At 41.4% G+C, this 23,684-nt stretch overlaps 1 protein-coding gene across 8 annotated transcripts in view; it reads left to right on the top strand.

Annotated features, from left to right (window-relative positions):
* Positions 1-23,684, top strand: part of LOC140196701 (chondroitin sulfate N-acetylgalactosaminyltransferase 1-like) — a 197,328-nt gene that overhangs the window by 165,478 nt on the left and 8,166 nt on the right. For all 8 annotated transcript variants that reach the window (XR_011885779.1, XM_072256344.1, XM_072256341.1 and 5 more), the window contains 4 exons: positions 3,849-3,950; positions 6,569-6,747; positions 18,857-18,951; positions 23,032-23,113. Coding sequence is in view for 7 of the 8 variants with exons in the window: in XM_072256344.1 (XP_072112445.1) it covers positions 3,849-3,950; positions 6,569-6,747; positions 18,857-18,951; positions 23,032-23,113 (458 nt within the window). In the remaining variant the exon portion in view is untranslated. The remainder of the gene's footprint in view (positions 1-3,848; positions 3,951-6,568; positions 6,748-18,856; positions 18,952-23,031; positions 23,114-23,684) is intronic.

Below are 23,684 nucleotides of genomic sequence, written 5' to 3' on the forward strand. Positions count from 1 at the left end.
AGGCCTCCACTCAGAGAAGCAATTCTCTACCATCACTCTCTGGCTTCTTCTTTCGAGCCAATGTCTAATCCAATTTACCACCTCTCCATGTATACCTAGTGACTGAATTTTCCTAACTAACCTCCCATGTGGGACCTTGTCAAAGGCCTTACTGAAGTCCATGTAGACAATATCCACTGCCTTCCCTTCATCCACTTTCCTGGTAATCTCCTCAAAAAACTCCAACAGATTGGTCAAACATGACCTACCACGCACAAAGCCATGTTGACTCTCCCTAATAAGCCCCTGTCTATCCAAATGCTTGTAGATTCTGTCTCTTAGTACTCCCTCCAATAACTTACCTACTACTGACGTTAAACTCACCGGCCTATAATTTCCCGGATTACTTTTCGATCCTTTTTTAAACAATGGAACAACATGAGCCGCTCTCCAATCCTCCGGCACTTCACCCGTAGACAGCGACATTTTAAATATTTCTGCCAGGGCCCCTGCAATTTCAACACTAGTCTCCTTCAAGGTCCGAGGGAACACTCTGTCAGGTCCCGGGGATTTATCCACTTTAATTTTCCTCAAGACAGCAAGCACCTCCTCCTTTTCAATCTGTACAGTTTCCATGGTCTCACTACTTGATTCCCTCAATTCCATAGATTTCATGCCAGTTTCCTTAGTAAATACAGACACAAAAAACCTATTTAAGATCTCCCCCATTTCCTTTGGTTCTGTACAAAGCCGACCACTCTGATCTTCAAGAGGACCAATTTTATCCCTTACAATCCTTTTGCTCTTAATATACTTGTAAAAGCTCTTTGGATTATCCTTCACTTTGACTGCCAAGGCAACCTCATGTCTTCTTTTAGCCCTCCTGATTTCTTTCTTAAGTATTTTCTTGCACTTCTTATACTCCTCAAGCACCTGATTTACCCCCTGTTTCCTATACATTGCATACAACTCCCTCTTCTTCTTTATCAGAGTTGCAATATCCCTTGAGAACCAAGGTTCCTTATTCCTATTCAATTTGCCTTTAATCCTGACAGGAACATACCAACTCTGCACTCTCAAAATTTCCCCTTTGAAGGCTTCCCACCTACCAATCACATCTTTGCCAGAGAACAACCTGTCCCAATCCACGCTTTTTAGATGGGCTTTTTAGATTCTTTCTCATTTCTTCAAATTTGGCCTTCTTCCAGTTCTGAACCTCAACCCTAGGACCAGATCTATCCTTGTCCATGATCAAATTGAAACTAATGGTGTTATGATCACTGGAACCAAAATGCTCCCCTACACAGACTTCTGTCACTTGCCCTAATTCGTTTCCTAACAGGAGATCCAATATTGCATCCCCTCTAGTTGGTCCCTCTATATATTGATTTAGAAAACTTTCCTGAACACATTTTACAAACTCTAAACCATCTAGACCCCTAACAGTATGGGACTCCCAATCAATGTATGGAAAATTAAAATCCCCTACCACCACAACTTTATGTTTCCTGCAGTTGCCTGCTATCTCTCTGCAGATTTGCTCTTCCAAGTCTCGTTGACTATTGGGTGGTCTGTAATACAATCCCACTAATGTGGCCATACCTTTCCTGTTTCTCAGCTCGACCCACAAGGACTCAGTAGACAAGCCCTCTAATCTGTCCGGCCTGAGCACTGCTGTAATATTTTCCCTAACAAGCAATGCTACTCCCCCACCTTTCATTCCATTTCATACCAGAGGTATGTATGCTGGCATCAATAAAGCCAGATGATTCCCCTCAAATCTATCGGGGAAGTAATCACAGACAGGGGCAAACAGATAGAGAAATGGGTAAAACATTATTCTGACCTCTACTCCAGAGTGAATGTTGGTGACAAGCTGAATTTTCTTAGCCTTCTGAGGAAACTAGGTGAGAGTAAGAGTTCAGCACAGACTAGAAGGGCCGAGATAGCCTGTTTCTGTGCTGTAATTGTTATATATGGTTAAATAGAGGCGCTGGTGTACTATCCTGACTGTAACGTCTACATGGTTCACACAGGACAAGTTACTGGTAAGGTTTACACCTCGCAACTTGAGGCTCTCAACAGTCAGGGCATAGTAAAGTGATTTGAAACCCATTTGTGTTTGAGCTAATTAACTTATTTTGCTGTATGTGCATGAATTGCATGTTATCAAGAAGGGGCTGCTTTAGTTACAAGTGAATGAAGTAAATTTTGGACCTTTCTGTATCTCTCTCTGGGTCACCTACACCAGTAAGAGGCTCCACTGCTGTACTCCATTTGTTTTTTTCCCTAGTTCTGATGAAGCGGGAATGTCCATAGACTATGGACTTTGTCTTGCTGCTTCAGTAAAGTGGCCACTTACCCCAGTATTCTCTCTTCTGCATAATTTTTAAAATTTTATTTACTATAACTTACGGTAATTTTTTAATGTATTGCACTGCACCGCTGCCACAGAACAATGAATTTCATGCCATGTCAGTGATAGTAAATCTAATTCTGATTCTTCTCTGCCCCCCTTCCCCCATTGGGTAGAAAATTTAAAAGCCTGAAAGCACATACCACCAGGTTCAAGGAAACCTGTATCCTGCTGTTTAAGATTATTGTACAGTTCCCTTGAACAAAAGGACCTCACAATCTATGTCGTTATGACCCTGTGTGTGGTAAACCGTATATATATGTTGTAATGGGGTACCTGTCTGGACATGCCCCTCTGCTGACTGCTCCTGTGGCTCCTCCCACAGACCCCTGAATAAAGGTGATTGTGTCACTGCTTCTCCCTCAGTCCAGGGTAGATACTCAGGATGGTCGAGGTACATTTTACTGCTAATAAAAGCCTTTCAATATTTACTCTACTTCCAGTCTTTTGGAGTAATTGATAGTGCATCACTGTGTTTATTGACCACTTTCACTACACTTTCTGTATAACTTTATTCTTATCCTTTACTACCTCAGTGCACTGTAGTATTGAGTTGATCTATATGAATGGTATGCAAAACAAGTTTTTCACTGTACCTCCAGAGAGTACATCGAAACTTGTGCCACAGGAAGGAATTTCTTGGCCTTAATTTGAACCTCCATCATTTTCTATATTTATATTTGAATTGCCTTCACATCTCAAAACTAACTTGTATCAAATAGACATTAACCTGAAAGGATTCTACAGATTAATTGGTATTATTAGTGCTTCCAGATATGGACTTATTGAAAAGGAGCATTTCTTTTCCTGAGTTCCTGCATTGTGGCCTGAGATGAGGTTTGTGAATTCTTTCAGTTCTCTATCTTGTAGAGTTGCAGAGCTTGGCCATTAAAAGCAGTTTGATAGATCTATGGGTGTTAAGGAATCAGGGATGAGATGATTATGCATGAAAATGGAATTGAAACAAAAGATTGGCAATGATCTTATTGATTACTGGAGCAAATTCGCGAGGCTGAGTGCCCTATTTCTTATCTTCTGTGCCTTAGCAATGTTGAAATAATAATAAATATTGGCCAGACGTTGCCTTTTTCTTCTTCAAAATTTAGCTGTGTGATATTTTATTCAAAGCTTGACTGAACTGAAGCAGCCTTGGTCTTAACATCTGACTCAGAAGAATGGATTTCCAGCAGTGTGACACTTGACTAAGGTATTATCCTGGGTTATATTCTCCAGCTCCCTTGAGCAGGGTTTAAACCTATAACCTTGTGACACAGGGATGGGAGAACTTATAGCTGACAGATAAACCACGACTAGTTTAAATTGTGTTGAGCATTCTGCCATCTTTGAGTCAAATCGATATAATTTGGAAATTTTTATTTGCTTTACCTTTCCATGCAGTATGGGAAATTCAAGTTCAACTGAAAATAATTCTCTTTCTCTTCGTGTCTTCCAGGGAGGTGGGTGTTCGAATGGATGGCAGAGTTCATCTCACTGTGGTTTACTTTGGGACAGAACAAATGAATGAAGTAAAAGCCATACTTGAATATGTGTCCAGGTGAGTGCTGGCCACTGATGGGTCAGGCACCATTGACCAATTCTTCTGACCTACCATCCACCCCCTCCCCTCCACTAATATTAATTGTTGAGGCTCAATGTGTGGAGATTAGTCACTTCAGGAAAGGACCAACTCACTTGCAGGAGAAAGTGGAAGAAGTTTATACCTAAGAAACAGAAAAAGAGAGATGTTTAACGAACAGTTACAAAGGTGAGCAAAATAAGGAAATAGGCAAACAGTTTTCTAACATTCCTATACACTCTATACAACTTGCGTACACAGGCCTGACTTTGTCACCGAGAAGCAAATTACAATGTTAATTCAGTGAGAGTTACTCATTTGCCTGGGTGTCAGCTCTAGCCAGAGGTAGCAATGAAAAAAAAACAATGAAAACCATGTTGGAAATTTTCTCTATCTCCATGGTAGTAAACTCCCTGAGAGGGTGGTGGGCAGAAGCAACTCAGAGGACTTTCCTAATGAGACCATCTGATGTCAAGTAGCCTTTTTTGTTTGAATATGTAATGAAACTAGTTGCTTCTTTCTTGTCCCCTCATGACCATTGCTTATTGTAAGTACACTATGCTCAAACTGAAACAACTTCTATGTACTAGTCTCCACCTTTACCCCGCTCTAACCTACCCTTATCCCTGAGCCAAAGACCCAAGATCTCACTCAGCCAAGGGCCAGCAGATTTCTGACCCTCCATTATCTGCCCAGACATTGTGGCCAATAATCTAGCTAATTTTTACATCCTTTCTCTAATCAACTACCCTATCATCTTTCCTGATTCCTCCCTATAACCTTCACAGTCCATTTCCAATCTGGATCCTTGAATCAATGAAACATTACTCCCTGAGAAGCTGTGCAGTAGCTGGGATAATACTCGTTACGTGGAGGTAACACTTCATTATTCCTGCAGATGTCTTTTTGGATCTTGTAAATGGACACAGTTACTTATGTCCACTTGGGAAGAAAGTCGGGCAACCCACATTCCAGGGCAACCTCCTTCCTATCTGAGGAATTTCAATTTGCTGCAGCCAGTGTAACACCAATGTAGCCCTCGCCAGAATGATCTGTTTGAAGTGGCCAGTTCATTAAATTAAATCTTTCATTTTGCTGCTCATCCTCTCCCTTTGGAAAGGTGCTGTTTAAATACTGTGGTCCTTCGGGGGCCTATAAAATTACTGTGTTTGAGTAATTTTAATTCTGGTTTAGAGCTAACCTGAAAGAATTTTTTATTGGCTTGGGAAGTGATTGGCAAATGGAAGTCAGGATACAGTAGCAGGAATTTCCTGTTTGATTTTCCTTTAATTTTTCAAGGTGTGATTTTTGTTGTTGTTTCCAGTCATGTAATTTAATATATTAGGCAGTTGTATGTGCTCCACCAATCTCCAACTATGTCAGATAGATCGTTCCTGTCTTGGATTGGACTTGGTCAAAGCATCATCCACCTTCAGGGAAGCACGGTGGTGCAGTTAACCGAGCTGTTGCTTCACAGCAGGTTTGATCCTGACCTCTGGTGTTGTCTGTGTGGAGTCTTCACTTTCTGCCTGTGATGACACGTTTCCTTCAGGTTCTTATAGGTTAAATTGGTCATCGTATATTGCTCCTAGTGTGTAGGTGAGTGGCAGAATCTGGGGTCGAGGGCAAGGGTAGTTAATGGGAATATGGGGAGCATAATATTGGCTAGATTAGGATTAGTGCAAAAGTGGGTGGTTGATAATTGGCGTTGACTTGTTGGGTCAGAGAGCCTGTTTCTGTGTTGTCTCTGTCTCTAAGAGTCTATAACAGATTTACACAGATTTCCTAGAAAATCCTGATGAATCAGTGGAAATTCTGCGCAGGTTTCTGATCCTATATTTTCCATATTACAAAGACCTCCAACTCCATCCCTCTGTCAGCCCACCTGATGTTGAAATTCTCAGTCGTGTCTTCTATGCCTACCATACTGCTCCACCATAACCTCTAGCTCACCTGCTCACTCACTGGAGTGACAGCAACCATCTTGTCTTAATCCTTTCACTTTAATCTTATTCAATACCAAACTTTCTTTTACAAAAAGAAAGTTGAATTCCACATGGTGATAGTGGTAACTTCCAAGATCTCCAGAGCAAATCTTCCACTGTGATCTGGATTTGCAAAAGGTAGTCCCAGATATTTAGCTGAAGTGGGAAAGAAAAGTGGATAAAGGGAATTTATGAAGTATCAGTTCATTCTAAGTGAGGTGTGTATCATTTTAATATGTGGTTGATAATATAATGCTGGCATTACTACCAAGAGCTGCATGTACTATTGTTACCTCTCACCCTGCAGCTCTCACAATGGTCCAGTGTGGATAAAGAAACACCTCATTATAGGCATGTCAGGTTGCTGTGTGCTTGCAGAACCACTTGTCTTCCCTGAATTGTAATGGACACAATGATAGAACTTTTGATGTTCTTCTCCTTAAATAGTCTAAACCAAAACTGCTGCTATTTAATTTGTTACTCTTGATCTAAAATGCGATTCCTGTATAATGAAGACACCTACTTATTTAATTAGGAACAGTGTCTGCCAACTGTTGGAACAGAAAAAAAAGTACTAACAATGAAGTAAAATTTTCATCTGCCTTGTTCTAGAGAGGCAAACTACAAGAACTACACCTTCATTCCCCTGGAGGAAGATTTCTCCCGTGGGAAGGGCCTGGATGTTGGTGCTCGTGCTTGGAAGGGAAACAATGTCCTGTTGTTTTTCTGTGACGTGGATATATACTTCACAGCAGAGTTTCTGAACACCTGCAGATTGAACGCCCAGCCAGGTACCTTACTGATAACACACCAAGAAACAACTTGATCCCCTTCAAAAGTCTGGCACAAACATGATGAGCTAAGTGGGCTCTTTTTGCACTGTAGGATTCTATACCTTGCATTTATGTGGGGCTTTTGATGATCGCTGGATATTAAGAAGTGCTTTTCAGCAATAAGAGTACCCTTTGAATTGTAGCTGCTGTTATATGTAGGAAATATAGTGACTATAAAAAGTATTCACCCCTTTGGAAGTTTTCATATTTTAGTGTTTTACAACAATGAATCACAGTGGATTTAATTTAGCTTTTTGACACCTATCAACAGAAAAAGACTCTTTGGTGTCAAAGTGAAAACAGATCTCTACAAAATGATCTAAATTAATTACAAGTATAGAACACAAAATAATTGATTGCATAAGTATTCACCCCCTTCAAGTCAGTATTTAGTACATGCACCTTTGACAGTAATTATAGTCTTGAGGCTGTGTGGTTAGGTCTCTATCAGCTTTGCAGGTATGGACACTGCAATTTTCACCCATTCTTCTTTATAAAACTGCTCAAGCTCTGTCAGATTGCATGGGGATTGTAAATGAACAGCCCTTTTCAAATCCAGCCACAAATTCTTAATTGGATTGAGTTCAGAACTCTGACTTGGCCACTCCAGGTCATTAACTTTGTTTTAAAGCCATTCCTGTGTAACCTTGGCTTTATGCTTGGGGTCACTGTCTTGCTGGAAAACAGATCTTCTCCAAAGTCACAGTTGTCTTGTAGACTGCATCAGGTTTTCCTCCAGGATTTCCATGTATTTTACTGCATTCATTTTACCCCCTACCTTCACAAGCCTTCCAGGGCGTACTGCAGTGAAGCATCCCCACAGCATGACGCAGTCCATGCTTCGCGTTAGAGATGCTGTGTTTTTGATTATGTGCGGTGTTGGGCTTATGCCAAACATAGCGTTTAGTCTGATGGCCAAAAAGAGTAATTTTGGTTTCATCAAACCACAGAACCCTCTTCCTGCTGACTTTAGAATTTCCCACATTGCCTTCCGGTGAACTCAAGCCGAAATTTCATGTGAGTTGTTTTCAACAGTGCCACTCTCCCATAAAGCTGTGACTAGTGAAGCACACAGGCAAAGTTGTATGGGCAGTTTCTCCCATCTCAGCCACTGAAGCTTGTAACTCCTCCAGTTGTCATAGGTCTCTTGGTGGCCTTGCTGACTGTTCCCCTTCTTGCAGGGTCTTTCAGGTTTTGAGGACGGCCTGCTCTAGACAGAATTACAGCTGTGCCATGTTCTCTCCATCACTCGATGTTGGTCTTGATTGTACTCCAAGGGATATTCAGTGACTTGGAAATTCTCTTGTGTCCATCTCCTGACTTGTGCTTTTCCAATAACTTATTCGCAGAGTTGCTTGGGGAGTGTTCTTTTGTCGTCTTGGTGTAGTTTTTGCCAGGATACTGACTCACTAGCAGTTAGACCTTCCAGATACAGGTGTATTTTTACTACAATCAATTGAAACACCTTGACTGTACACAGGTCTCCAAAAACAAAACTCCCATTTAACTGATTATGTGACTTCCACAACTGATTGGCTACAGCAGTGATGATTTGATGTGTCATATTAAAGGTGGGTGAATAATTATGCAATCAATTATTTTGGGTTTTATATTTTTAATTAATTCAGATCACTTTGTAGAGATCCAAATTAAATCCACTGTGATTCAATGTAAAACAAAAAAATGAAAACTTCCAAGGGGTCTGCATGCTTTTTACAGGCACTTTATCTAAGAGGGTGCAGCTTCAGAATAAAAGGGTGTTCCTTTCGAACAGAGATAAAGAGGATTCAGCAGGTAGCGAATCTGTGGAATTCATTGTCAGAGACGGCTGTGGAGGCCAAATCGTTGGGTGTACTTAAAGTGAAGTTTGGTGGGTTCTTCATTAGTAAGTATGTCAATAGTTATGGGAAGAAGGGAGGAGAATGGTGTTGAAATTGAATAGAAATTAGCCATGATGGAATGATAGAGAAGAATCAGTAGGCCGAATGGCTTTTAATCTGCTCCTACGTTTAACAGTGTTATGTTCTAAATCAGGGGTTCCCAACCTTTTTTATGTCATGGACCCCTACCATTAATCAAGGGGTCTATGGACCCTATTTTGGGAACCACTGGCCTAAATGTAGCAGTTGGCAATGAGGTAGTGATGACATGTTTCAGTTATAGTGCCTATTACAAGCGAACTCCACCCCCCACCCCTCCCCGGAAGTTCTTATGTTTTTATTGTTTTACAACACTGAGTAACAGTGGATTTAATTTGGCCTTTTTGATGCTGATCAACAGAAAAGACTCTGTCATGTCAAAGTGAAAACAAATCTCTACAAAATGAACTAAATTAATTACAAATATAAAACACAAACTAATTGATCGCTTAAGTATTCACCCCCTTTAATATGACATACCAGGTCCTCACTGCTGCAGCCAATTGGTTTTAGAAGTCACGTAATTAGTTAAATGGAGATCTGTTTTTGGAGAACTGTGTACAGTCAAGGTGTTTCAATTGATCGTATACACCTGTACTGGAAGATCCAACTGCTGGTAAGTCGGTATTCTGGCAAAAACTACACCATGTAGACAAAAGAACATTCCAAGCAACTCTGCAAAAAAGGTTATTGAAAAGCACAAGTCAGGGGATGGATACAAGAAAATGTCCAAGTCACTGAATATTCCTTTGAGTACAGTTAAGTCAACCATCAAGAAATGGAAAGGATATACAGTAGCACAGCTGTAAATCTGCCTAGAGCAGGCTGTCCTCAAAAACTGAGTGACTGTGCAAGCAATGGACTAGTGAGAGAGGCCACCAAGAGATGTATGATAACCCTGGAGTGGCTGAGATGGGAGAGATTGTGCATACAGCAACCGTCGCCCGGGTGCTTCACTAGTCACAGCTTTATGGGAGAGTGGCAAAGAGAAAGCCACTGCTGAAAAAAATCTCACATAAAATCTCAGCTAGAGTTTGCCAGATGGCATGCGGGAAACTCTGAAGTCAGCTGGAAGAATGTTCTATGGTCTGATGAAACCAAAATTGAGCTTTTTGGCCACCAGGCTAAATGTTATATTTTGTGAAAGCCAACACCACACATCATCAAAAACACACCATCCCTACTGTGAAACATGGTGGTGGTGGCATCATGCTGTGGGGATGCTTCACTGCATCCAGCCCTGGAAGGCTTGTCGAGGTAGAGGGTAAAATGGAGCAAAATACAGGGAAATCCTGATGCAGTCTGCAAGAGAACTGTGACTTAGGAGAAGATTTGTTTTCCAGCAAGACAATGACCCCAAGCATAAAAACAAAGCTATACAGGAATGGCTTAAAAGCAACAAAGTTAATGTCCTGGAATGGCTAAGTCAGAGTCCAGACCTCAATCCAATAGAGAATTTGTGGCTGGACTTGCAAAGGGCTATTCACTCATGATCCCCATGCATTCCGACAGAACTTGAAAAGTTTTGTAAAGAAGAATGGGGAAAAATTGCAGAGTTCAGATGTGCAAAGCTGATACAGACTCAAGGCTGTAATTACTGCCAAAGGTGCATCTACTATATACTGACTTGAAGGCAGTGAATACTAATGCAATCAATTTGTGATGGAACAGGTTGAAAATGCTATTTGTCCTACTAACCTTGCCCCCTTTGCCCGGTTATTCACTCTTCCTCGTCTGACCCTGATCTAGTTTCCCCAGTAGTTCATGCACTTTGCCCGCCTGTTCCGTAGTTCTTGGGAGTTCGCCAACCGGACCCCAACAGTAAAACAATTGCTAGCTTGGGTAATCAAAACAATCCATAGAACCATAGAAACTACAGCACAGAAACAGGCCCTTTGGCCCTTCTTGGCTGTGCCGAACCATTTTCTGCCTAGTCCCACTGACCTGCACACGGACCATATCCCTCCATACACCTCCCATCCATGTATCTGTCCAATTTATTCTTAAATGTTAAAAAAGAACCGGCATTTACCACCTCGTCTGGCAGCTCATTCCATACTCCCACCACTCTCTGTGTGAAGAAGCCCCCCCTAATGTTCCCTTTAAACTTTTCCCCCCTCACCCTTAACCCATGTCCTCTGGTTTTTTTCTCCCCTTGCCTCAGTGGAAAAAGCCTGCTTGCATTCACTCTATCTATACCCATCATAATTTTATATACCTCTATCAAATCTCTCCTCATTCTTCTACGCTCCAGGGAATAAAGTCCTAACCTATTCAACCCTTCTCTGTAACTGAGTTTCTCAAGTCCCGGCAACATCTTTGTAAACCTTCTCTGCACTCTTTCAACCTTATTTATATCCTTCCTGTAATTTGGTGACCAAAACTGAACACAATACTCCAGATTCGGCCTCACCAATGCCTTATACAACCTCATCATAACATTCCAGCTCTTATACTCAATACTTCGATTAATAAAGGCCAATGTACCAAAAGCTCTCTTTACGACCCTATCTACCTGTGATGACACTTTTAGGGAATTTTGTATCTGTATTCCCAGATCCCTCTGTTCCACTGCACTCCTCAGTGCCTGCTCATTAACCCTGTACATTCTACATTGGTTTGTCCTTCCAACGTGCAATACCTCACACTTGTCAGTATTAAACTCCATCTGCCATTTTTCAGCCCATTTTTCCAGCTGGTCCAAGTCTCTCTGCAGGCTCTGAAAACCTTCCTCACTGTCTACTACACCTCTAATCTTTGTATCATCAGCAAACTTGCTGATCCAATTTACCACATTATCATCCAGATCATTGATATAGATGACAAATAACAATGGACCCAGCACTGATCCCTGTGGCACACCACTAGTCACAGGCCTCCACTCAGAGAAGCAATTCTCTACCATCACTCTCTGGCTTCTTCCTTCGAGCCAATGTCTAATCCAATTTACCACCTCTCCATGTATACCTAGCGACTGAATTTTCCTAACTAACCTCCCATGCGGGACCTTGTCAAAGGCCTTACTGAAGTCCATGTAGACAATATCCACTGCCTTCCCTTCATCCACTTTCCTGGTAACCTCCTCGAAAAACTCCAACAGATAGGTCAAACATGACCTACCACGCACAAAGCCATGTTGACTCTCCCTAATAAGCCCCTGTCTATCCAAATGCTTGTAGATTCTGTCTCTTAGTACTCCCTCCAATAACTTACCTACTACTGACGTTAAACTCACCGGCCTATAATTTCCCGGATTACTTTTCGATCCTTTTTTAAACAACGGAACAACATGAGCCACTCTCCAATCCTCCGGCACTTCACCCGTAGACAGTGACATTTTAAATATTTCTGCCTGGGCCCCCACAATTTCAACACTAGTCTCCTTCAAGGTCCGAGGGAACACTCTGTCAGGTCCCGGGGATTTATCCACTTTTATTTTCCTCGAGACAGCAAGCACCTCCTCCTTTTCAATCTGTACAGTTTCCATGGTCTCACTACTTGATTCCCTCAATTCCATAGATTTCATCCCTTCGGTTAATACTGGTTTATAACTCATAAAAATAAGGATTCTGGACACAGGCATTCCAAACAATTTCACTTATTTTCATGGACACTATTGCTTCAGTTTGTAGACAGCAGAACAGTCCAAAAAGACCCCAGAGACAGTTTGGGGTGTCCTAAAACAATGCCTGGATTAGTGGGAGCAGTCGCACTACACCCTAAGCAAGCGGATTTAAATCCTCAGTTTGGCTTTGCTGACAGGTGTGGAAGCTGGATTTGACGATGAATAGTTATATTGGAAAGTTATCAACAAAGTGAGTTGTGGAGAAAGCCTCTGTATATTTGTAAATGTTTGACGTATTTGTTTTAATCTGTCTATTTGTAAATATTTCTTTTATTCTTCACAACTTTTGGGCAGTTTTTGCTCTTTTTGTTTCACCTGGCACGACATAAAACCCCTTGCACTAACATGCTGTTGCAGTTTACCATCTATTTTTTTCCAACTGGTGACCCTTGTCCAGCACGCTTACCCACACCTGATAGTGGGGTGTGACACAATTATTTTGTGTTTTATTTTTTGTAATTAATTTAGTTTGCGTTGTAGAGATGTGTTTTCACTTTGACATAAAAGTGGAGGTGTAGAGGTGTAGTAGACAGTGAGGAAGGTTCTCAGAGCCTGCAGAGGGACTTGGACCAGCTGGAAAAATGGGCTGAAAAATGGCAGATGGAGTTTAATACAGACAAGTGTGAGGTATTGCACGTTGGAAGGACAAACCAAGGTAGAACGTACAGGGTTAATGGTAAGGCACTGAGGAGTGCAGTAGAACAGAGGGATCTGGGAATACAGATACAAAATTCCCTAAAAGTGGCGTTACAGGTAGAAAGGGTCGTAAAGAGAGCTTTTGGTACATAGGCCTTTATTAATCAAAGTGTTGAGTATAAGGCTGGAATGTTATGATGAGGTTGTATAAGGCATAGGTGAGGCCGAATCTGGAGTATTGTGTTCAGTTTTGGTCACCAAATTACAGGAAGGATATAAATAAGGTTGAAAGAGTGCAGAGAAGGTTTACAAGGATGTTGCCGGGACTTGAGAAACTCAGTTACAGAGAAGGGTTGAATAGGTTGGGACTTTATTCCCTGGAGCGTAGATGAATGAGGGGAGATTTGATAGAGGTATATAAAATTATGATGGATATAGATAGAATGAATACAAGCAGGGTTTTTCCACTGAGGCAAGGGGAGAAAAAAACCAGAGGACATGGGTTAAGGGTGAGGGAGGAAAAGTTTAAAGGGAACATTAGGGGGGGCTTCTTCACACAGAGAGTGGTGGGAGTATGGAATGAGCTGCCAGACGAGGTGGTAAATGCCGGTTCTTTTTTAACATTTAAGAATAAATTGGACAGATACATGGATGGGAGGTGTATGGAGGGATATGGTCCGTGTGCAGGTCAGTGGGACTAGGCAGAAAATGGTTCGGCACAGCCAAGAAGGGCCAAGAGGCCTGTTTCTGTGCTGTAGTTTTTCTATGGTTTCTATGTCTTTTTTTTGTTGATCAGTGTCAAGAACGCCAAATTAAATCCACTGTGTTTCAATGTTGTGAAACAATAAAACATGAAAACTTCTGGGGGGGGGGGTGAATAGGTGAATACTTTTTATAGGCACTGTATATTGATAGATAAACATCAACTAATACAATTTACATGGTCAACCTCAATTTGTGTATGGGACGTTCAGTTTGTTCTCTTAGCTGAAGTGACACCCCTACAATAATGTAGCATTCCCTCCGTTCTGCACAGCAGAGGGACTAGAACCTGCATTGAAAGGTGACAGGACCACAACTGAGCCAAGACTTTTACCAGCAACACATTACTTTGTGGATTTTGTGTTGAACTTTTCTGGCTTTTGCTCCTGCAAAATATCTTGGAGTAGTTGTTCTAAGGTACAGGTTTATATATATATAATATTTTAGTTAATGAGGTGATGCTGGGGCCTTCTCTCCAAGCTAACCCAGTCTGCTTGATGAAGCTGCTCCCACTGAGTTTGGGGCTTTTGACCAACGATGACAACGGAATGGCACTGCATATCCTAGTTAGAGCAGGTATCCACATGACATTGATACTTTTGCCCTTGCTGGAAGTTACAGTCATGCCGATCCCATAAACTTGGTAGACTGCTGTCTTGCATCCTAGAAGTATTGGCAAGGGGTCAATAGATACTGAGTTCAATGTTGGCTATCAATCAACAAAGCTCTGTAAAAATTGTTGCTACATACTTTTGAGTTGTTCTGGTGTATGTAAGCAAAGGAAGGAGAGGAGTGATGCTCTATTGTATTTGGCGGTAGGTGGGTAGTAGGGATACCTGGTTGTAATACACCTACTTTGCCCTGCTGTTCTAGTAACTATATTGACATTTATAGTTTCCTTCTACATGTGTTGAATTTCAAATTATAAACTCAAACTCAGCAACTGGACATTCCTCCAAAACAGAGGAAGCATCTGCACAGCTACTTTAATTTCTATCTATAAATCTCTTGACAGGAAAAACAATGAACAAAAATTCTGACGCTAAAGTTTCTCACCTTCCTGTAATTCGCCACCTTGAACAGCTGGCAATCACATTGCAGGAACGTGGGATGTGTTAGTAAGTTTGTTTATCCATCGTGGCATCACAGGCAGATTTAAAGGATAATTGCAAGGTCATTTTACTGCTTCTACTCAGTTTATCCACACATCTGAAAGACAGCCAGAATGACAAAATGGATCATCCAAATGCTACCATTCAAGTATATAAATTTTTTAAAAATTTTAAACTTTTAGTCAACTTAAGTGTGCTGCTATTGACACTTCACTAAAGTTTCCTCCCATTCCAAAACCTCATTCCAAGTTTTCGGTATTTCCCTTTTATCCCTTTCCCTCTTTTTTTCCTTCCCCAGTTTTATTTTGGAAAATTTGAACCATTGCTTCATCCAATTCCCATAGCATAGAGATGATCCCATCACTGCTGTGAATGGTACCACTGGGACTAACTTGGCAAGAGGGTCTCTCTATGTACAGAATTTAATTTGAAATTATGCCTTGATTTTGATGGTTAATTCTACGTCCTTCAGTTTTGATGCCACGTAGTACCTTTGGATGTTTCACTGAACTTGGATCCTGTGCCAGAATTTGCAGTATTCAGGTTCTCCACTCGTCTGAAGAATGGGCAGCAGTGAGAATTTAAACCAACACTGATTTTCCTGCAACAGTACAGTACCTTGGCACTGAATATCTGAAGGAATGGCAATACAAACATTTGTAATGGATTTAAATGAAATTACAACAATTTGCAGATCACTGAGCATTGTCAAAAAGAAGCAAAAGACTGCTTTTATTCATTATTCTATTTAACTCCTGGAACTCGGGCACCAAGCTTATTGATAGATCTGGTCTGAGCTTATGTTAGTCATTTCTTGGCATCCTCAATGCTCCCAGATGTCAGGAAATTCCAAAGAAATAAGGTTACCTGCTTTGACTAGTCTTCATTCTTTTGATGAAAGCATCTTGAACAGACTGAACTGGCCAACATTTTGTGAATCTTAGAGTCTTGACATGAAGACTCAAAGAGTTATGACACAAAGGTTGGGAGTGTTGTGGATAGTGTGGAGGGCTGTCAGAGGTTACAGCGGGACATCAATAGGATGCAAAACTGGGCTGAGAAGTGGCAGATGGAGTTCAACCCAGATAAATGTGAGGTGGTTCATTTTGGTAGGTCAAATATCATAGCAGAATGTAGTATTAATGGTAAGACTCTTGGCAGTGTGGAGGATCAGAGGGATCTTGGGGTCCAAGTCCATAGGACACTCAAAGCTGCTGTGCAGGTTGACTGTGTGGTTAAAAAGACATATGGTGCATTGGCCTTCACCAACCATGGGATTGAGTTTAAGAGCCAAGAGGTACAGGTTTATAGGACCCTGGTCAGACCCCACCTGGAATACTCTGCTCAGTTCTGGTCACTTCACTACAGGAAGGATGTGGAAACTATAGAAAGGGTGTGGAGGAGATTTACAAGGATGTTGCCTGGATTGGGGAGCATGCCCTATGAGAATAGCATGAGTGAATTTGGCCATTTCTCCTTGGAGCGCCAGAGGATGAGAGGTGACTCGAAAGAGGTGCAAAAATGATGAGAGGCATTGATCGTGTAGATAGTCAGACGCTTTTTCCAGGGCTGAAATGGCTAGCACGAGAGGGCACAATTTTAATGTGCCTGGAAGTAGGTACAGAGGAGATTTCAGGGGCAAGTTTTTTATGCAGAGAGTGGTGAGTGCGTGGAATGGGCTGCCGGCGACGGTGGTGGAGGTGGACACGATAGTGTGTTTTAGGAGACTCCTAGGATAGGTACATGGAGCTTAGAAAAATAGAGGGCTATGGGTAACCCTAGATAATTTCTAAAATAAGGACATGTTTGGCATGGCATTGTGGGCCGAAGAGCCTGTATTGTGCTGTAGGTTTTCTACATTTCTATGTCTTCTCTTTTTTACACTCCTGCTTTTGATTTCATTGGACTGTGATATGATTCCTTATCCCCTTTCTGATTTTAAAAATCTTGTTTCATTTCTCCTTTTGACTCAATACAAAATAATTAAGCAAACTATTAAAATCCAGCAAAATCAATAAGGTTTGTTATAAATGAGAACTAATGACAGACATCCAATAAACATGATATTATTATGACAAGCAGCATGATACCTTAAATGTTCACTCCCTTGACCACAGTACATGATGGCTTCTTCAAAATAAAGACCTATAAAGAATTCTCTTCCACTTTGAAAACAGTAAAGTCAGGAGATGTCTAGGAATGCCACTCTACCATTTCTCCTCCAAGTCTCATTTTATCCATACTTGGCAATATGTCCCATCCCTTCATCATCACTTGGTTAAAACCCTAGAATCCCCCACCTAACACTACTGTGTGGGAGTATCTGCAACACATGAGCTAAGCTCTGTCAATTAAGGAAAGCAGTTTACTGCTGGCTTCCTTGTTAGTGATGAGCAATAAATGGTTAATGGAAGAAAATTGATTAGATTTCTGGGGCACTGCCAATTGATTGATGATAAGCATTTACTGTAATATAACCTCATAGACAAGAGGAAATCTGCAGATGCAGGAAATCCAAGCAACACACACAAAATTCTGGAGGAACTCAGCAGGCCGGGAAAAGAGTAAACAGTCAACGTTTCGGGCCGTACCCTTTATCAGGACCGGAGAAAAGAGAATTAATTATTCATGCGACTTCCTTACATCTGTGAAGAACACATAGCTGGACAGTGTCAGTTGGGTGAACATTAAGCAACGTATTGTCACTGCATTAACACAGTTACTGCCCCCACCCACCTCACACCAGTTACTCACACCAATTTGCCTTACCAATTGATTGGAGAATATTTTTTAAAAAGGGTACAACAGTACAGTATCTATTTGTAACTGAGAGACCACCTTATTGAGAAGCCTGGAGCAAGTCCAAGATTCCTGAGACCTTCATTTCCTTTTTGCAATTTTCTCCCTTGCCCCTCATTTTGCTCATCTTATCCTTTTCATTCAGACCTTCCCTTGGCATCTTAGTTTCAACTCTGTGAACTACATTGAGGACCTTGCCACATCCTTATTGTGATATCTGTTATCAGTACATGATGGAGGATTACAAATACCTGGGGATACGAATTGACAGTAAACTTCACTGGTCAAAGAACACTGAGGCTGTCTACAAGAAGGGTCAGAGAATTTCCTGAGGAGACTAAGGTCCTTTAACATCTGCCGGACGATGCTGAGGATGTTCTACGAGTCTGTGGTGTTCAGTGCTATCATGTTTGCTGTTGTGTACTGAGGCAGCAGGCTGAGGGTAGCAGACACCAACAGAATCAACAAACTCATTCGTAAGGCCATTGATGTTGTGGGGATGGAACTGGACTCTCTGACAGTGGTGTCTGAAAAGAAGATGCTGTCCAAGTTGCATGCCATCTTGGACAATGTCTCCCTTCCACTACATAATGTACTGGTTGGGCACAGGAGTACATTCAGCCAGAGACTCATTCCACCGAGATGCAACACAGAGCGTCATAGGAAGTCATTCCTGCCTGTGGCTATCAAACTTTACAACTACTCCCTTGGAGGGTCAGGCGCCCTGAGCCAATAGGCTGGTCCTGGACTTATTTCCTGGCGTAATTTACATATTACTATTTAATTATTTATGGTTTTATTACTATTTAATTATTTATGGTGCAACTGTAACAAAGACCAATTTCCCTCGGGATCAATAAAGTATGACTATGGCTAGGTCACTCTCTTTCCAGCATCCTTTCAATACCTCCAGCTATCTGAACCTCACATATAAAAACTCAGTAAGTCAGGCAGCATGTATGGAGGGGAATAATCAGTTGAGGTTTTGGGCTGAAACCCTTCATCAGGACCGGAAAGGAAGGGGGCAGATACCAAAATAAAAAGGCGAGTGAGGGAAAGGAGTACAGGCTGGCAGATGCTGGAAACCCAGAGTAACACACACGATGTGTTGGATGAACTCAGTAGGACAGTATGCATCTATGGAAAGGAATAATGAGATGACGTTTCAGGCTGAGACCTTTCATTAGTTCCAACATTTTCATTCTGTTTTATAGGAAAAAAGGTTTTCTACCCTGTCCTCTTCAGTCAGTACAACCCTGCAATTATTTATGGACATCATGATGCTGTTCCACCCATCTTGCAGCAGCTGGTAAGTGTGCAGTTACAGCAATCAGAACTTGACAGGGAGGGGATCTTTTGGAAGACTTGTTGACACAGATGACCACACATTCATTTCCCCATGCAAAACCCAGTGCTGCTTGTTACAGAAAGCTGGCTACTTCGGGTTAGAACCAAATTGTTCCCATTGTTAAGCAGTGTTCCTGTTGCTGGTAGTCTTGCCTCTAACTCAGGTGATCCTGAGTTCACGTTCCTTTCCAGTGACCTGAGCAGCACTAATATGTATGTGAGGCTCCATTTGGTACTGAGGAAGTTCTACCCTGCTTTTGGGTAGGAGATTCCAGCTTTTGGATAAAATGTTTGAACCTGGAGTCTTAAGGCCTCATACATGAAGTTTAATGTCTGAAAGATCGGCTAGTGATGTTTAAATGTGGACCATGGTAACATCTGTATTTGTGTTAATACAGTGATGTTATTGGACAGTGTGCTGTACATGCTTGGGAAGTAATACAGCAGTTTCACAGTCATCTGCGTGTGCCAGGAGTCTATAGATCAACATATGAATACTGTGCTGGCATCAAACTGAAACTGTTTGTTTAACAGGGTTTTTTTGTTTGCTCTCTCTGTGTATTCTGAAGACTTTACAAAGGTAGTTTTGAAAATTGAGTTTAAAAGTTTCTCAGCAAATAAATGATGCCAGTATTTCAAAACTTTAAACCAACTACATTTCACAGGGAACTATTTTCAGCAAGCCAAAGAGATCGAGGACAGTATGTTAAAGGAAGGAGCTTATCAAGTCGCCAAGAAACGTGGAAACACTGAGGATGAGGTTTTATGAACCAACAGCAAAAAGTAAATGATTGCTAGAAGGAGAGAACAAAATATAAGAAAAATTAGCAAAACATGTAAACAACCTTTGTAAGAAGTTTTAGTTAAGAAGGAAGAGAAAAACAAACACAGGCTGTCTTTATGTCAGGGAAACTGTACACATCAATGAACACTCTCTTTCCACCTTTAGTAATTGTTCTTTCTTATCAATATTATGTGGTTTTGAATCCATTTGTTATAATATTGTGTTGTGTTTAACACATTGAACTATTTTTGTGTTTTTTTTTGGCTTGCGGATGTCTGTAAAAACAGAACCTATTTATAGCCTGAGATGTTATTATAGGACATAACAAAATGTACAAGGCATTGTATCATGCATCTATCTTCACTGGAGTAGAGTTAAATGCAACAGAAATGGAGAGAAATCAAGGATGGTAGTTGGGCAACCTTATGCAATTAATATTATTGCAGCAAATGTACTGGGGAAAGTAAGGGAACTAAAACAAAATAAAAAATTCCTCTGAACTTGATAACCTGCATCACTAGGTTCTAAAGGACATTGCCTGTGATGGGGCAGATGCATTGGAGATGGTGTTCCAAAGTTCACAGGATTCTGGAAAAATGCCAGCAGGTGGAATGCATCAAGTGTGACACAACAATTCATAAAAAGATATTGAGAGGAAAAAGAGCACAGAGAAATATAGACTGGTTAGTCTGGTTAGCAGTGTTGGAATCCATCATTAAGAACATGGTAACAGAAAGTCATAACATGGATTGATAATGTCAGTATGTTTATTTTTCAACAGAAACATGTTTCATATTTCAGATCAAAGTTGCTGGTGAACGCAGCAGGCCAGGCAGCATCTCTAGGAAGAGGTACAGTCGACGTTTCAGGCCGAAGGGTCTCAGCCTGAAACGTTTACTGTACCTCTTCCTAGACATGCTGCCTGACCTACTGCGTTCACCAGCAACTTTGATGTGTGTTGCTTGAATTTCCAGCATCTGCAGAATTCCTGTTGTTTTCATATTTCAGAATATTGTTTCCTCCTCCTTGATTAATCAGGGCATCAAAGGCTACGGGGGGAAAACAGGAGAATGGATCGAGAAGGATAATAAATCAGCCATGATGGAATGGTGGAGCAGACTCAATGGGCCAAATGGCCTAATTCTGTCCTGGGTCTTATAGTCTTATGGTCCTGCCAGTGTGTCTAGAACTAGAGAACGATGTTTTAAATGGAAAAATGGGTCACAACATAGCACTCATAAGAGAAGAAATTTATTTACATAAGGGCTTGTAAGTTTTCTCAGATCTCAGTGTTGTGACTGTGGACATTTGTTCATTGATTACGGTCAATAGGGTTTGAGTATCATGGGGAGGTGAGACTGATTGACAGAACAGACAGAGGAGAGGATCAGCTAAAGCTGTTACATACACACAGCAGGGTCAAGGAGCTCAGTGCTCTAACTCTTGCATCATTGTATGTATTCCAGTGGACCCGATTTGCAGGAATAAGAGAGGTGGGAACAGGAATTGGTCTTTAAGGTACAGTTAGTTATATTAACGCAATTCATTTTAGAAGATCTGCCACCTCGGAGGGTTAGAACTGCGGGATGCTGATTACCAAGTTCGGAGAACCTTTCTGGCTTTTGGCCCTTTAGTTTATCCAGCACTTTTGCTGCAGTAATACCAATTACTTAAAAGTTGCTCCCCCCACACCCACATCCTTGGATTCCCTCCCTCTCTTTAGAAGCATTCTTCTCCATAGAAGTGTATGGTACTGCTAAATCTGGTCTTCTGCCGCTTAGCTTCAGTACGCTGGTTCCCCAGTGGAACTACTCAGAAACCACAGCTCCCTTGTGCAGAGAATTCTAAGATTCCCAACCTTCTAAGGGAAGAAAGTTCTTCTCACCTCCATCTCAAATGGGCACATTCTTGGAGATATGGTGGGACAAATGACCTTTGTTCCTATACAGTACTGTGCGAAAGTCTTAGGCAAATATACAAGATAAAACTGTTTACCAGTGGAAGGAAATTATTGTTCAGTCAGAAATATATACTTTAAAATACAAAATGTAAACATTGAAGTATTGAAAAAAACCCAAAATGTGCATTAAAAGGTAATAGTGCAAAATGCAGATACACTGAAACCATATACTTATATACTTAAGGAGGAGGAGTCTTAATAGCCACTGGGAGAAAGGATCCCCTGGTGGCATTCAGTGGTGCAACTTGGTGGAATCAGTCTGTTACTAAAGGTGCTCCTCTGTTTGCCCAGTAAGTCATGAAGGGGGTGAGAGGGATTGTCCATAATGCTCTGTAGTTTCTGCAGCATCCTCCTCTCAGGCACAACCTCAGGGAATCCAGTTCCACCCCCAGAACAGAACCAGCCTTCCTGGTGAGCTTATCAATCTTCTTGGCGTCAGCTGCTCTCACCCTGCTGCCCCAGCAGACCTACAGCGCAGAATAGAAAGCTGGCCTCTACCGAGTCGTAGAGCATCTGCAGCACAGTACTGCAGATGTTGAATGACCGGAGCCTACTCAGGAAGTACAGTCGGCTCTGTCCCTTCTCGTACAGAGCCTAAGGCTTTTGTGTAGTACTGTAATTGTCAACGTGGAGTGGAGAGTGAGTTTATAAATCTAGCAGAAGCAAAGGATGTTGAGGATGGTGAGGCTGGAGCACCACGGGGGGAGTGCGGAACAAGTGGCAGAGAAGGACTGCCAGGAGGGGGGTGGATTGCAGCGCAGGTACAGACACACCCAGCCCTGAGACTCAAGGCAAGGTCATTTGATTCCAAACAATCGGTTTATTGATCATTACATAATGTCTCTCTGGTGCTTCCCTCTCTTTCCTCTCTCCTTCCTCTTTTGCCAATCATGATTCCCTTCCCCTCTCAGTCCACAATAGAGACCCATATCAGAATCAGGTTTATCATCACCCACGTATGTCATAACATTTGTTTTGTTTTTGTGCGACAGTAGTACAATGCAATGCATAAAATTACAATACTGTGTAAATGTCTTGAGCACCCTAGCTATATACAGTACTGAATATGTACCTGAGACATTTGCACTGTACTCTATATAATTGATTTTTTTATGCTTCCGCAAAATGGCATGCTTTACAATGTATGTCAGTGATTAAAAACCCGATTCTGAATCTTGGAATTGCTTTACCAGTGGAAGGGCACAAGTTACCTTTATGGGATGGGGACAAGATGAAGAATATAAATCTACTAAAGAAATGAAATAATAAATTATTTGGAACTCTTCATTCTGTTAAAGGTGATTAAAAAGGATTCCGGCTTCTGGAGGGATTTTGGCTTTGGAATGACTTGCCAATATAGATCAGACTTCATCAATATAGGTAGGTGAACAATTTTCTTTCAGGAAAGACTCTGAACAGGAAATCTGTTCTTCACTAATATCACGACTGCCACCTGCTGCATTGTTGTTGCATTGAAGGATATGGCCTGGAATTGCTGGTGCCGCAAACAAATTTCCAGAAGTTGTACTGGTCTATACTGTCAGCAGATCAATGCATGGAGGGGTTTGGTTTCTGAGAATTCAGTTTAGTGCTAGAAAAAGACACTCTTTCAAACCCTAATGCCTACACCCCATTTAGTCCATGTGTATTCGGAATCAACAGGAAGGTAAAATATTGGGAGTCTCTTCAGTACTTTTTTTTATTTTCCATTATCAACTCTGCAGGTTCAAATTAGTTCTTACTGCTCAATTAAAATGAAGACATTTGCATTTATGTTGTGCTTTTTCACCTGTAGGAGATCTAGATGCATGCAGCTAATGTCACAGATATTTTAATGCAGGGAAACACAGGAGTCCATTTGACAATGACAGTCTCTTTAATGACAAAGCAGTAATTACATGATCATCTCTTTAACTCATGCTGAGTGTTAAATACATCAGGGAGAGAAAAT

Source organism: Mobula birostris, chromosome 4 (genome assembly GCF_030028105.1).
Source record: "Mobula birostris isolate sMobBir1 chromosome 4, sMobBir1.hap1, whole genome shotgun sequence".
Lineage (NCBI taxonomy): Eukaryota > Metazoa > Chordata > Chondrichthyes > Myliobatiformes > Myliobatidae > Mobula > Mobula birostris.